Genomic DNA, 15,734 nt, shown 5'->3' on the forward strand with positions numbered 1-15,734 from the left:
GGAGAACAGGGTTCACTTCCCTGCTGAGCCACGGAAATTCACTGGGGGAGTAGAACTAGTAAAATACTCCTTAAATATCTCCTTAACTTGAAAGCCCTATGAGGGTCACTATAAACTGGTTCCGACCTTGAGGGCACACAACAACAAAAACAATCTATCTGTACGTCTCTACAACTCTGATATGTATTGTACATGAGTACCAACTATGTCACCCAAAAAGCAAACATACACAAATCAAAATACAAGAGGAAACAAAAAAAAGAATGGACAAGCAGAAGAACAAAGAAGAGGAAAGGGAACAGAGACTATGACTTTAAAGTAACAGTGACTTGTATCTTTTATATTATATATCTCTTATCAGTAAATTTCATTAGAAAATGCCATGTTCCAAGTGTTATGGGAAATGGAGAAAAAAGATACTCCCACCATTTCTTTTACATCAATTGTTTTTGTATCATATTCATCCTTAGTTAGGTTGGTTCAGTTTTATTTTTATTATACGGTCATAGACCTGAAAATTCGAAGATAAAAACGTTATATAAAATACACAGAGTAAATAAACTGTTAGAACAATTAGTTATCTTTTGCCACTTTAAAAAGTTGAAACAAGATTCAGTATGATATAGTGTTAAACGAGGCACACCAAAACAAAAACATCTAGCTTCAAATATACATTGATAGGACAGTAAAGAAGTAACCATCCACAAAGTTTCACAATTTTATATTTAGAACTCTTTTATTAATAGTAATGTTGCCCGTTACTGATGTCACCCAGTAACGGGCAACATCAAGAGCCTTTGTGTCAGTGAACATCAAATATTCCATAGTACTTACTGAGGGTCATAATGTACATTGACTTAAATGTGGCATTTTCTATTCTTTTCCATACTTGCAGAGTACTGTGTCTGTGTGGGAAACCCACTTTCTTAGGTTTACCCTGGTTCTCCCAACTGCAGTCTGCAGCCTATTAAGTGATTTCCATGTAACCCAGGTCTACATGTGGCAGGGGACCAGTCAATGAGAATGGCATACAGCCACTGAGCTCTCTGCCCTTGTAGCAGAAGGGAGAAATATGCTCCTACACCACTGTTACTAACAGATGTTCTTCCTGTATTCCCTACATACCGCATTTTTCCGTGTATAAAGGTCATCTTATACATGGAAGTAAGGGCAGGAAAAGGGATCAAAGTGCTGCAGAATCACAGCCCTTTGATCCTACAGCCCTTTCATTGCTGCTTTCCCCCTCCACTTCCTAAGCCCCACGAAAGTGGGATCAAAGGGCTTAGGAAGTGGAGGGGGAAAGCAGTGATCAAATTTTCTTCTTTGGGCTTGGAAAGGGGGGGTCTTCGTATACACGGAAAAATATGGTAGTCAAAGTCTTCCTAGTTATCTGCATCTATGTTTCCTTACTCCATGATGCTCATAAATCTTCCCTCATAGCAGTTTGTGTGCTGCTTAAGGTTTTCTCAAGAATTACATTCCAGGATCAGATGTGTTCCATGGAAAGCTGGTCTTACTCAATAAAGATGGAAATACTACCAAACTCCTTATTCTCACTAGTTTAGGTTGTAATTATATTCAGGAATTACAGTCACTATGAGATTCTTTTGTCTCCTAATAGAAAAAAAGTACTCTCTCAACCAATTTTTTTGCAATTTACACAAAATGCCTTTTGTGGCTGTTTATACAAAGTAGCATCACTTATGTTTAAGATGCAAAGCACAGAGACATATACAATCTGCAAGTACAAAAGGATAAGATGATTTTTTAAAGAAGATGTAAATAACACTTACTTACTTACTTACTTACTTACTTACTTACTTACTTACTTACTTACTTACTTACTTACTTACTTACTTACTTACTTAAATCCCACTACTCTGCAGTTTACAAAAATAGACTGGTGAACTGATGAAGTGGACATGTCCACAAAAGCTCACATCAAAAAATATACACATTAGTCTTTAAGGTGTCACCTGTTTTTGTCTTTTTTTTAAAAAAAAAACAAAACTTTTTTTTCTATTTTGTTTTTACCTATACTGCTTGCACAGACTAACATGATTACCTCTTCTACTTGGAACAGAAAGATCAACTCAAATTAAAGACCCTAATATTAAATGAGGTACAGCATCAATTCTGACTTGAAGTGCTATCTGACTTCCCGAATATGATGTGCTGCTTATAACTTGCCCTTCATACACACACATCTTGGTCTTCTAGGCCCACACGAAGCTGGAGTGCCTGCAGGAAACAAAGTTGTCCCACCTGTCCTAGTCTTATTACCTTATAAAGTATCTGAGTCTTACTGTATTTCTAGAGGAGTTCTCTTGTGAATGAACCCATGCTTGTCTGTTGCTTATCCAGTACAGCAGTGGCCCCAACCTTGGGTAACCCAAGTGTTCTTGGACTGCAATTCCCAGATGCCTTCACCCCCAGCTGTGATGGCTGGTGTTTCTCAAAGTTGCAGTCCAAGAACACCTGGGTTGCCCAGGTTAGGAACCACTGCAATGTTGGTTTTTGCATGACACCACAGTGCAGATGAATTCAAGTTAAATTATTTTATTATTTATTCGGAAGCACAAAATGACAGAAAAATGCATATTCACCATCACCCTGTCTTGGTTTGTGCTATTCCATGAACCACAAATTTATGATTTTTTTCCTGAACAAGCTAAAAATTGAGTCATCAGCTCATTTAGGTTTTTTTTTTTTTTTTTTTTTTTTTTAAAGATAGCCAGATTGCCTCCCTGCCCTGACAGCCTGCTCTCTGGCCCCTTCCCACTGCCCTCATTGCCTCCCTACCTTTTCTTGCCGCTGCCTCCTGTTCCTCTTCTGATGCAACTGCCGCTATCTTGAAATGCAGCCAGCTCCAGCAGGCCCATGGGCTCCGCACATGCCCCCCAACTATTTTTAGCAGCCAGCAGGGACCTGGCTGGTTGCTTTAAAAATGTTTTGCAGCCAGCCAGGTCCTCGCAGGCTGCTAAGAAAAAAGGGGAAAAATTATTATTATTATTATTATTATTATTATTATTATTATTATTATTATTATTATTATTATTATTATTATTATTATTATTATTATTATTATTATTATTATCATTATCATTATCATTATTATCATTATTATCATTATCATTATTAAATCTACAGGAGTTCTCTTGTGGATCATAGTAATGATAAATCATAGTAATAATAATTTTTGTTTGTTTAGCAGCCAGGGGGCTGTTCAGTTGCTGAGACAGCAGGCATGGCTCCCAAAAGATAATCCAGGCTGCTGTCTCTCTAGATGGTGGTGGCAGCAGCAGTGGTACAACAAGGTATGGAGGAAAGGGGGCATTGGGAAGGAGGTGGTGTGGGGAAATTAACCTGGAAGTTTGTTAAATGGGGGCAAGGAGGTCATTGGTTTGGGAAGTTTGGGTTCTTCAGTTTGGACAAACCTGAAGCGACCCGAATCAACAAACCAGCAATTTTTGACAACCTTCCTGGTTTGTTTTTATATTAGTGCCCATCTCTAATCAGGAGGTACAGTACATTAAGAGACTTGGTGACTGGTAGGGCACAACAAAATTAAGAAAAGGAAAGAAATATGTACCCTCTTCCTATCAGATTTACATCACTCTGCAACAGAAAAGATATACAAACTAACATCTGGGCCCTGCACTGTCTCATTATGTAAATTCCTGGGAGTATGTTATAGACTAGACAGAGCACTGGTTCTTAACCTTGGGTTACTCAAGAGTTTTGGACTGCAACTCCCAGAAGCCTTCACCACCAGCTGTCCTGACTGGGGTTTCTGGGAGTTGCAGTTCAAAAGCATCCGAGTAACAAAGGTTAAGAACCACTGGACTAGAGGACCTATACATGACCTGTAATATGCATACATAAATATATAAATAAATAATTCCTGCTCAATATCTGTTTATTCTTCACCCTTTCGCTAGTAAAATGCATATTTTCAGTGCACATGTACTCTCTAGTCAGTTGAACCTAATATTTATCAGAATATGTTTGTAATCAACAGCAATTTTATTTTTAATCAAGAAAAAGGCAACACAGTACACTTTTACATTAGAGCGGAGATTCTTAAACTTCTATATTGTGATACAAGTCTTTCTTTTATAACAATATCAAACACCTACACAAAAAAGTTACCAATTCTTGCCTCCTTATACTCTTCTTTCATTATCTGAATGCATTTTTTCACATGTTCTTTATTTGTGGTTCATATGACTACTGTAGTTGAAACATCCATAAAGTATTCACAGACTAGTTTACATGTATATTTCATTGCTGTGTTATGTTTCAGTCCCAAGACAGTAACGATATAATGCAGAAAAGATTGGCATGGCAGGTGTTACCCTGGAGTGTTTTTTTTTAAACTTCATATGACAATGCCACATTTTACTTATACTTGCCAATTGAAACTACAGGCAGTCTGTGACTGATGCCTTCAGACTGGCAGAATAATCTTCAAATCCAATTATCTGTTGTTAGAAAAACAACAAACAAACAAACAATAGAGTAAAAGTTGGGGAAAATATGTTCATGTGGCTAGGAAAAGCCTAGTTTCTGTTTTCCTCGGGCTTCAAGTAAAGGGCATCATTCATGGACAGCATAATTTATTTCTTCTCTCTCAGAAAAAAAAAGATAATAGTTGCCTAAAGAGCAAAGGTCTCCCAGAAAAATGAAACTCTTAACAGCCATTATACATGACTATAAAAGCAATCAACCTTTGGCAGCTGTTATAAAGGAATATTTTTCCCAAAATAATTTTCCTTATGAAGGAAAAAAAATACATAGCTTGTTTTTAAATTATTTTTAAAATTTACGTATAAAGATTTTTAATGCTGCTAAACAAAGAAAATACAGTGATTTTTTAAATAAAAACATGAAATTATTCCTTTAAAATATATTATAAAATAACTATGCATTGACTCCATGGCTGGTTGACATGAAGTGAAAATGAGCACAAATACCTCAGTAATGTACTGCAAATGCTGTGACTGTTAAGAAAATGGAAGGGATTTGCAAGATGTAACAATTCAACTGCATTAACCTAATTGTCTGAAATCCTGTTGCTTAGTGTAGTTAGTTGCAACCTGAACAGGCCCACTGATTCTGTGACGATTTGGAAAGTCAACTGCTTTCTAAGTTCCAGTCTATTCTACCGGTGACTTGCTGGTAGGATTTCAGCTGTTGTTTTGTCTGTTGTATAGCTTCTGAGAGTTTATAAATAAATAAATAAAAATGGGGGAATACAGCAATGTGCAGAAAGACCACGTTTTTAGGTGCCAGGCGCTATTGTTACAAGCACTGGTGAGAATAATACTGCAAATCTATTCTGGCATAACTGTAACTGGGTCCCATTGCCAGTACAGGCACAGCTGATGGGGACAAAATAGAGGACTTTCTTTGAGGCTGCTCCCAGGTTATGAAATTGCCTCCCTCAGGAGGTCAGGTTAGCCTCCTCCCTTTTATCCTTCCACCTACAGCCGAAGACCCACCTTTAACAATGATGACTGAGTCCCTGAATGCCATTTTTTATTTAAGATAATTTTAATGTTTTACCTGTTTTGGTTATTCAATGTATTTTCATTACTTTTATAGTTTAATTATTTTTAATTTATATCTCACTGTGTTTTTAATTCTACTCATTTTAATCCTGTGAGCCACCTCCAGTCCCCTTATTGGGAGAAAGATGGCATATAAATAAGACAAATAATGTCTCTTATAAGCATTCTGAGCCCTAAAGGACAGTTAAATAAGACAAATAAATGAATGAATGTCTCTTACAACCATTCTGAGCTCTAAAGGACAGCTAAAGTCTAGGGTTGACAGATACACGTCTATAAAAAGAAGGACCTAGAAAGCCGGACATTTTAAAGTTTTTTAGTTTTGCCTGCCAGACGAAGGACATGATCCTGAAAAGTAGGACATGTTCTCCTTTTGCCAGACATCTGGCAACCCTACTAAAGGCCCACATTCTTACTCTAACCGGCACACAATTCATTTGGGGCTATTATTCAACAGATTTCCTACGGCTACTGTACATCCTCAAAAACTATAGAAAATTCTGCAGAAGTCTGTGCATGTGTACATATTTACCTTTCAAAATGCAGGTATTGCATTGCTTCAAAGAGATCATTATAAAATTCAACGCCTAAGTTGTCATTTGCAGTTCACCTAATGAGCATGTTGACTGGAATGCAGTCATAGTACTTCTATACATGTAAGCATATCAAGTATCATAATGGACTATGTCTTCATTTCATTCTGTCTTAAGAGAGAACACAGGTAGCAATTTTGGAACATTGTAAAATAAGATCTGCAATACTTTGCATTCATATGCATTAGTGTTCCATTTTCTGTAGAGACATAATGGGATGGGGGAATTGATACAGTAAGTGATAGTTAAGTTGACAAGGCATGTACACAGGGAAAACATTTGGATTTCATTGATTTTGGGATCTTCTAGCGGAGTGTCTCTTCTACTCATTTGGGTACCATTTATTTAGTTAAATACAAAGGGAATGTCTCTTTCGAATTCTTCCATTTTGATCTGTACACGTTTCCGCTGCAAGAACAAATTAAGTCCTACAAAACCCTCAAGACTACTTCAAAAAAGAGGGCAAAGTCACAACTATCTACTCCAAAAGAGGGCAACAATGAGACATGAGAAAGAAAAATCAATTATCATCAGACCTATGCAGACACTAACAATACTTCACAGTTCATATTTATCCTTATATCACCATGCTCTGCCTTCTCATAAATTCATCAACAGGAAGTAGCATAGATGAGAAAGAGAAAAAAAATATCATTAGATCAAGAGCAGTGCGCCCCACATATGGGGGGATCAATTAAAAAAACCACTCCCTGAAGGCAAGAAATACAATTGACCCACCAATTCAAAAACAATAGAGTAGACTGAATATGAGGACTGAACAGATTTCTCTCTTCCCTACCACTTTGAAGGTTTCAATCTAGCAGTGCAGGAAGCAATCCTTCAAATCCAGGGGAGGTATTCCAGGCAACAGCAAACATAAAAGAAACGGAAGAATCCTCTCCCTTCAATCAATTTTAAAAAGGCTGAAGAGGAAGAAATACAAATAGGCAAACAAGGAATAAATAAAATAACCCAAAGGGGAAGAACAGCAGCAGTCCAGCAAGTATGATAACAATCCAAATACAAAATGGAAAATGATAGAGGAGCTCTCCCAGCGGCAGGAGGAAATATGTGACCAAGGAGCAAACAGAACAACTGTTTCAGTTTTCTGATACCTTTCAAAGAATCACTCTTCCCGTACATCCTTCCCACTTCTAGGGTGTTCTCTGAATCCTGATTGGCAACCGACAGCTCTCATTGCAAGATTCACAATACTATTTATTTTTTGCAATATTAATGAGGAGTTTTTATGCATGGGTCTAATCCAAATAAAAAAATCCAAATGAAATCTCAATTTTTTGTGATCCTCTCTTTCATTATAAAATAATTCAGGGTCCAAAGGCTCACTTTAGAAAATTAAGAAAGGAATCCAAAAATGGAAGAAAATAGATGTCATATTCCCCCACTTGTGTTAATCTGAAAGTCCAATCTCTAGGTAATACCATAAAAATAAGAGTGGCCATTGTTCAGTGTTAGTTATATGATTTTTCCAGAAAATGTTATTGAAATATTGGCCAGTACTCCAAACAGAGACAACACAACTTAGGATTTTTATTTGGCATGTAACTGTAGAACAGAGTAGTACAAAGATTAAGGTCCCACAGAAGTTGTTGTGAAAAAAAAATCCCTAGCAGAAAAAAAGAAATGAAAAATTGCTGTTTTTTTGTCAGACGTAGGGGTGGAGCACAAGTTTTAGTTTGGCTTTTATTTGAAACACATCGTCAAACAATGAATTTATAACTTGATCTTGGTTTGGATTATAACAGTATTAGTGGTTTTGTTGCCCCCTGCCACTACATTTGCAAATAAATACAAGATAAATACTCATATATACTTTTTCTAGAATAATCATCTGAAAAGCATTGCTCTGAAAACAGCCAAAGGACAACCAATCTAGATTATGCCTTCATCTTGCTTAAAAACATAATCATTACTCTCTTGGTTCAGACAACTTTGAAACTACCAAGCTTCTCTAATGTTGTACTGGTACTGTTATTCATTCAAAGTTGCTAATAAATTTCATGAAATTATTATTTTCCTCAAAACTGGAAAATATTTGATAGAAAAATTCAGCATTGGTAAATTTGCCAGAATATCTTCTATTGTCTACTTTTTTCTGCAGAAAATTTTGTATGCCATGCTGGTGCTCAGTACTGAACACCATACTGTGCCTACAGAAAATCCCAGATTTGATTCATAACAACTTCAGCTACAGGAATCACAGTATGCAAGACTGAGACATCCTTCCAGTGGAGTCAAGTAAAAAATAAAAATGAAAAAGAAAGCAGACAGGGCAGGCAGTTTCTCCACAAGATTCAGTAGATAAGGCCCATATTAACACATCATACTAAACCACAGTTTAGGATAGGCTTTAACACAAAGAAGCTACCATTTTGACTTGAAGGAGGCAGTGGAACTGAAGACTGCATAAAAACCTATGTAACTTTTGTTGTTTATCTGGTTACAGCTGGGATTGGTGCTTATGATATCAAAGAGATGGATTTGGATGCCGATATCCATATCAATCCCACTTAGATTTTGAAAATGTAGAATACCATGGTTCATGAGTGTCAATGTGAGAGGACACTAACACTCAAAAGTAAGGCAATGGCCATTATTCTGATATGCGTGAATACCGGTGGCTTCAAAGGGGACTGTGCTAGGCAGAACCACATGAGCATGCACAGGGCATAGTTCTGGGCTAGGGAACACTTCCCTGATCTTCAGTGCTATCAGCATATAGAGACTGACTTCAGTGATATTGCACATGCTAGTTCACGGCTGCACCATACTGATTGTTCTGTTTTGACATGAAGATATCTTTCACATCTCCTGATTCCACCTGAGCAATAGATGCTGTTGGTGTGCAGCATGTCACATATACTTCCTATTTTGGGTTGTTGAGGAAGTATAAAGAAAAATTAACTTTGCATTTATAAACCCCATTTAAGTTGTTCATAAAGAAAGTAAACTGATAATGTTTAATAATTTGGAAATAAACTTTAAACTTACGTAAAATAAATTTACAAAGGATTCAGTATTTTAAATTAGATCCAGAATCAACAAATTCTTGCCAAAATCCTCGCTGGGACTGGGACTGCTGACAGTGATTTTCAGATATGAAAGCACCATCCCAAGGTTCCCAAAGGCTTCCTCAGGTCAAAAGGGATCCCTCGGGAGCCTCAGAACCTCAAGGGAGGGGATAGGAAATTTTAAATTAAAGAATAATATAGCTGAGAATACCATCAGCTTTATGATTATGAATCTCTGTCAACGAGATTCCATCCTGTGGTTTTGCTATGTTAAGCTTGGGTCTCTGCCCTCTTAACTTCTTGAATTCTTGCTTTATATTCCAATATATTTTATAGTAAAGAAATGAATGTAAGCCTGATCACTTATTTCATAATACAGTGGTGCCTCGCTTTATGACGAATCTGCATTACGACGATCTTTTTGCAATCGTAATTGCGATCGCAAAATGATGGTCTAAATGGGGGAATTTTGCTTTGCAATTATCGGTTCCCTGCTTTGGGAACTGATTCTTTGCAAAACAACGTTTTTCTAACAGCTGATCCGCAGTTTCAAAATGGCCGCCGGGTAAATAAAATGGCTTCCCGCTGTGTTTAGGGACAGATTCCTCGCTATATAGGCAGCGAAAATGGTTGCCATATGGAGGATCTTCGCTGGATGGTGGGGTTTAAGTCCATTGGAATGCATTGAAAGGTTTTCAATGTGTTTCAATGGGCTTTTTATTTTCACTTTATGATGTTTTCGCTTAACAGCGATTTTCCTAGAACGGATTATCGCCATTAAGCGAGGCACCAATGTACTGTGAAAGCCTATACCTTGGTAAACCCACTTGAAAGTAAAACAAAACAATTCTCAATACATGTTTGTATTACTGGTCTTTGACCGTAATAAAGTATTCATTGATTCAATACATGTTTGTTTGGTGTTTCAAAATACAAACACTACAAAGGTTGTATGTTCATGCACCTTAAACACCTTCTAAGAAAAGGCAACATTAAACAACCTTTTCATGTGACTAACCAAAACAAAATGGTATTTTCAAGTTTTCAAGAAGCCTAAAAAGATGCAAGTACAAAAAAAATGTAGAACAAATGGTAAACATTTGCTTTCACCAAGTTATGGACATATACATCCAGCAGTCACACTGAACAAAGGTAGGGTCTGAACTGAGTCAGAAAGTCACAGCTTTATTTTTTTTTAATTGTAGAGACTTCAAAGCTACACTCACTTATCGGCTGAATACAATTTAATCAGGTTGCAACGGCAATATTAACAAATCAAAAGAATCAGTGCTGTTTCTTTCACGGTACTAGAATAATTCATCTTGGCATAAAAATGGAGGAAAAATAATGAAACATGATACTTCAGATCAGACACAACAAGCACGAAGCAAAAAAGTATTAATTTCTACCTTCCAGAAATTATGCTTCTATTAATACAGGATGAATACAGTCACTTTGCATTTCTCTCAGAAGTGCAGCTGCTGCCTAGACAGGTAGTTTTCCCCACCATTTATGAAAATAGATATATTCTAAGTACACCTTAAATTTGTGCTTGATATAATTTATTCTTCTGGAGCGTTCCCAAATCTCTGGGTGACTGGGATTATTTAAACATTTTAAATAATCTAGCATCTAAAGTGCCCCTGTCAATTTGCAGCAGCAATCAATTAGACATCCATTTTTTTCATTAGTGAAGAGGACATTTAACACTGGTCACAGCAGTGATACTCACTGTTTAGAGTCTTCAAATTATTGTTCATCTTTTATTCAAAAGTCACATCTTTTTCGATCAGGTACACAAACCTTTTACAGTTTATTCCCCTCATCTACTGTTTCAATGTGTTTAGAAAGAATGTGGAGTATACCAAAAGGTCTCAATAATGTGTATCAACAGTACATTCGAAGATCTTAGTTGGTATGACATGTTGCCTCCTATAAAATTTCAAAATCTTCTAATTTCTCACAAATTACTTATTAATTTTCTAAAATTCTATTTAAAAATTCATTACAATAATGAAGAGAGTATTTTTCAGTATTACATCAAAAGTACCCCCTGGACTGAAAAAAATTACATAATGCAAGGATGACTGCTTAACTCAGAAGCTTGAAGGCAACTTCAGAAACAAATAACATAAGGAGATGGAGAAGACTAAATTTCTGTTCTGAACAGTAATCCCAGCCAAATACATTCAGAGATAAAATGGCAGTTTCTTATAAATTGATTATCTTCTTTATTTATTGTATTCTGTACAATCTATATCCACTAGCTAAACTTTAGATTTAATTAAACTGTATGGCATGTAGGAAGAAACAAACACGGCATGCATTGAACTTAAATGTGTTTTTAGTTAAACATTTACTTACTGACTGTTCATTTAAATCCTGAGAGTCTTCCATGGAGATTAGTCACTCTGCTTTTCTTCCACAAAGAAAAGTATTCTTCCTTTAAGCCACAAATGGATGTCCTAATTTTTATTAAAAAAGTAAGGAAAGAAAGAGTTACTTTGATTTAATAGTCGCAATAAAATATTTCATTACAACAATGATGCAGGTGCAGCTTGCAGTCTGAAAGGGAGGAAAATAAACTCTGGAGGAAACATTGCACCATGAGTCACTCTATAGTCTCCTTTAATCTGTCAAGTAAGTGGCTTCTAACTTTTACCTAATCTTCTTCCTGCTACAACCGACTACTGGATTCCAATCCACCGTCTTAGGCAAACACATTCAAACTCTCTTCTGTTTGAGCTAAGCTGCTACCAGGTCCTTCATCAAAATCCAATTCTCAACATAAGTCTCTGTTGTGGTATCTTTAACTATCAAGTTCTACTCATATATATCTATGTCAATCATTCCGTACACATCGCTGGAACTATTTACCGTATACATAGACTGTCTAAAGAAATAACCCCATTTTACATCATATAATACCTGGTTATTACATCACATGTACACACACATCACAGTGCTTCTTTTGTAAATAAAAAAGAAAAGAAAAATATCACTTAAAATAATTATTAACTAACCAGAATCCTATTACTTATGCACGGCGGCAGACCACGCAGTGCAAATTTCAGTGGTGAAATGCTGCTAGTCAAGGAGTTTAAGCTTGTACTTTTTTCATACACCAAGTCACATGGCTGATACATGACAAAGAATGCAAATGCAGACCCTTAGCTAGGAGCAAATTACTGCAGGGATTTATTCCATTCGATCTTCACTGATGTACTGTACATAGATAATAGGATGCTGGCCACTATAAGCTATAAAAGTCAACTCTGGCTTATGGCAACATCCTTGGGCACATGACTTCACCCGTGCACACGCAGATGCCTCCACCCACCCTCCCTCGTGTGCAGGGTTCCGCCACCAGAACCAAATACGATCACTGCACCGAGGTGGAAGAGAACTGCGCAGAGGGAGGTGGAGTTGTGTACATGCCCAGCTTAGAGGGAAGCCTTGGTCAATGGTTTAGTTATCTGGATGTGGAGCCAGAGGCTGGCAGTTTGATTCTCCACTGTATATCCTTCACAGAGGTTGGACTTGATCCAATCCTTTCTAGATCTGCAGTTCTAAGATCATGATGATGATGATGACTATGACAATGAATTTATGGGTAGATGTAAATGTCAAGTCAATGTGTCAATGCCACTGGTAGTCCCACATTTTACAAAATTTCTCCTAATACCCAGTTATGTTTACCCATGCTGTAATATTACTGGTTTGTTCCTTGCTCCACTTGCAAATTATTATCTATTGCTGAACACTCACACAAAAAAACAAATATTATGGGAAAGTGCACAAATCTGATAGCAGCCCCATGTTAAGTGTAACATTTAGTTCCAACTTAACTGCTAGCTGTTTAGAATAGAAATAATTATTGGGAAGAATCATTTATAGGGACTATATGAGAATCAGCAGGCAAAAATTCAAGTCATATACTTAAATTGTTAGACATCGGGATCTAATATTGCAACATCTAGCATATAACTACTCCTCACTCAAAGGTGGTGCCCTGTACTCTGCATTTATTGACTTTAAATCAGCATTTGACCTGATCCCAAGAGACAAGCTCTGGGCCAAATTTGAGACTAATATCAATAGGCTACTTCTATTAATTCAGTGTTTATATGAGAATACCCATCTTCGGGTTCTACGTAACAGATCAGGAGCACTGTCCAAAGTAATTCCAACCTTCACTGGTGTTAGACAGGGCTGCATATTAGCCCCCAAGTTGTTTAATTTTTATATTAATGACATAATAGAAAGCTTGTCGAGACCCGATTTTCATCCCCCTAAACTGTCTTCCCATTCTGTTTCCATCCTTCAGTATGCTGATGATGCTGTATTGTCTATAACTTGTATTGGACTGAGAAGACTGCTAAGAGCTCTATCATTTTATTGTATGCAAGAACAACTAACCGTTAATTACTCCAAGATTAAGGTGATGATTTTCAATAGGAGGAAACTAAAACATAAGTGGTCTATTAATGGAAACATCATTGAGCAGGTAGGGTGCTATAGGTATCTGAGAATAATTTTCCATTCTACCAGGTCTTGGTCCCCCATATTAATTATGCAGCAACTAATGCACAGAAAAGTCCCATGGCATTAATTAGGTTTTTTTACACCAAAGGGGGACAACATGTGCCATCTGTGCTACACATATTCAAGACAAAAATGATAGCCCAAATGCTCTATGGCTCCCAAATATTTGCGCACTCCAATATGCGTCACCTCGAACTGGTACAGACAAAATTCTTGAGGGCTGCTTTTGCAGTTCCCTCCTGCCCTCTAAACTTTTAGAAGGAAGATTTCAAGGTATCCCCTACACTGAACGTTTATGTCCCTGTAATGGGGAAGAGATGGAATCTGTGGGACATGTTTTGTTACACTGCTCATTTTATCAAGACCTGTGAAGGTCTTTTCTACTGTCCATTCTACAGAAATTTCTGCGGAGAAATACAAATTTCTATATAACTTTGCTGCTTTCAGACAAAGACCCAGCCATTACTCTACAAGTGGCTAAATATTGTGCTGCTGTAATATCATACAATAGCCTCCTATCCCTGTGAGGCTACTGGTTGCCCTGGCCTAATGTTATGACAATGAATGCAATAATGGCTTTTGGCCTCTGTTTAATCTGTGCTTACTACGCTATTAGGTGCCTTAAAGGTAGATGTCAACATGGAAGTTAATGTTTCAAAATGAATCACCTGTTTTTTAGAGGTTATGGAAATTATATTTTAATTGTAATATATTGCTGGTCTTTGACCGTAAATAAACAATTGATTGATTGATTGATTGACTGACATCAAGGAAAAAATAATCTACTCTAAAAATATAAAGGAAATGTAGCATATATTTTAAAAAATTATCTAGGGAACTCGTAAACAAAACTGTAGATTTTTGCATATTAGTTTTGAGGAGATGAGAGGACGGAAGGGAAGGGAAGGGAGCTGCATGGATTATCAATCTTCATGTGTAAAATATTTAAATAATCTAATTAAAAAATTAATCCTGCAAAAGGAAAAAAAAAACAGTGACTGAGAGGATGCTGTTATCTTTGCCACTAGAGGCCTCAGTGGCAAAGAATACCTACTACCAGGTTTGGTGGTACAGTCTGGCCACACTGATCCAGATGTTGATAGTCTCAAAGAATGGACTACTTTAAATACACTCAAGGCAGGGCTTCTCTTGGGCTTGGTTCAAAGGAGACAGCATGTGCAGGATGCAATAGGCAGGCTTGTTAACAGTCTTCTACCATGCACATAGAGCTCCTGCAATGAAATATCTGAGAAGGCTGAGAATCAGATAACAAAGCTTATAAGGCTTTACATAGTTCAAGAAGATGAAATCTGAAAGACTACTATATCTAAGACAAACTGATCTAATATTTAGTTTTGAAGTGGAAAAGAGGGTTCTGCTTCCTAAAATGAAGCCTAATGAGGCTTCTTTGCTTTTCACAGGGATGACCTCTTATACACTGGTGCTTGACTGGATAGTCATCATAGTCAGTTGGACTTAACACACTACCCTCCCCTGAGCAAGCAGATTTTGGTTGCTGATTTGGAAAATAAGCAGGATTTGGCAGAGTAGTACTTGGATATGAATCCATCAGGGAATTCCAGGAATTTCCAGGCAGGGCTATGAAATAATCCTGCCTGAAATCCTGAATTATTACTGCCAATCTAAGTTGACAATATAAGGCTAGACGGGACAATGGTCTGACTCATACAAGTCATCTTCCAATATTTCTATCTTCTCTTGAATATATTTCCTAGCAAAATGTAAGAGCTTAGGATACTTAAGATCCACATAACCACCACCACCTATTTGGCAAAGGACATAAACCACACTGTCCCTACAAACACCTCACATTAATGAAAATGGGGGAAAGTGAATTTTCTCTGTAAGTCTAATCACTTCATGAAATGAATCTTAGAGGGAAATCCATAACAGGGCTAATGATATTAATGGCCTACTCTTGCACACAGAACTGACATTCAATGTATTAATACAAGCTAATTTCATAAAAT

At 36.9% G+C, this 15,734-nt stretch overlaps 1 protein-coding gene across 12 annotated transcripts in view; it reads right to left on the bottom strand.

The window, feature by feature from the left end:
• The window catches only part of EYA4 (EYA transcriptional coactivator and phosphatase 4), a 184,887-nt gene that overhangs the window by 152,618 nt on the left and 16,535 nt on the right, over positions 1–15,734 (bottom strand). For all 12 annotated transcript variants that reach the window (XM_020779802.3, XM_072996482.2, XM_078383339.1 and 9 more), the window contains exon 2: positions 11,563–11,663. In XM_020779802.3, the coding sequence (XP_020635461.3) occupies positions 11,563–11,595 (33 nt within the window). In that variant the 5' untranslated portion in view covers positions 11,596–11,663. The remainder of the gene's footprint in view (positions 1–11,562; positions 11,664–15,734) is intronic.

The sequence above is a fragment of the Pogona vitticeps genome, chromosome 1 (genome assembly GCF_051106095.1).
Source record: "Pogona vitticeps strain Pit_001003342236 chromosome 1, PviZW2.1, whole genome shotgun sequence".
NCBI classification, from domain to species: Eukaryota; Metazoa; Chordata; class Lepidosauria; order Squamata; family Agamidae; genus Pogona; species Pogona vitticeps.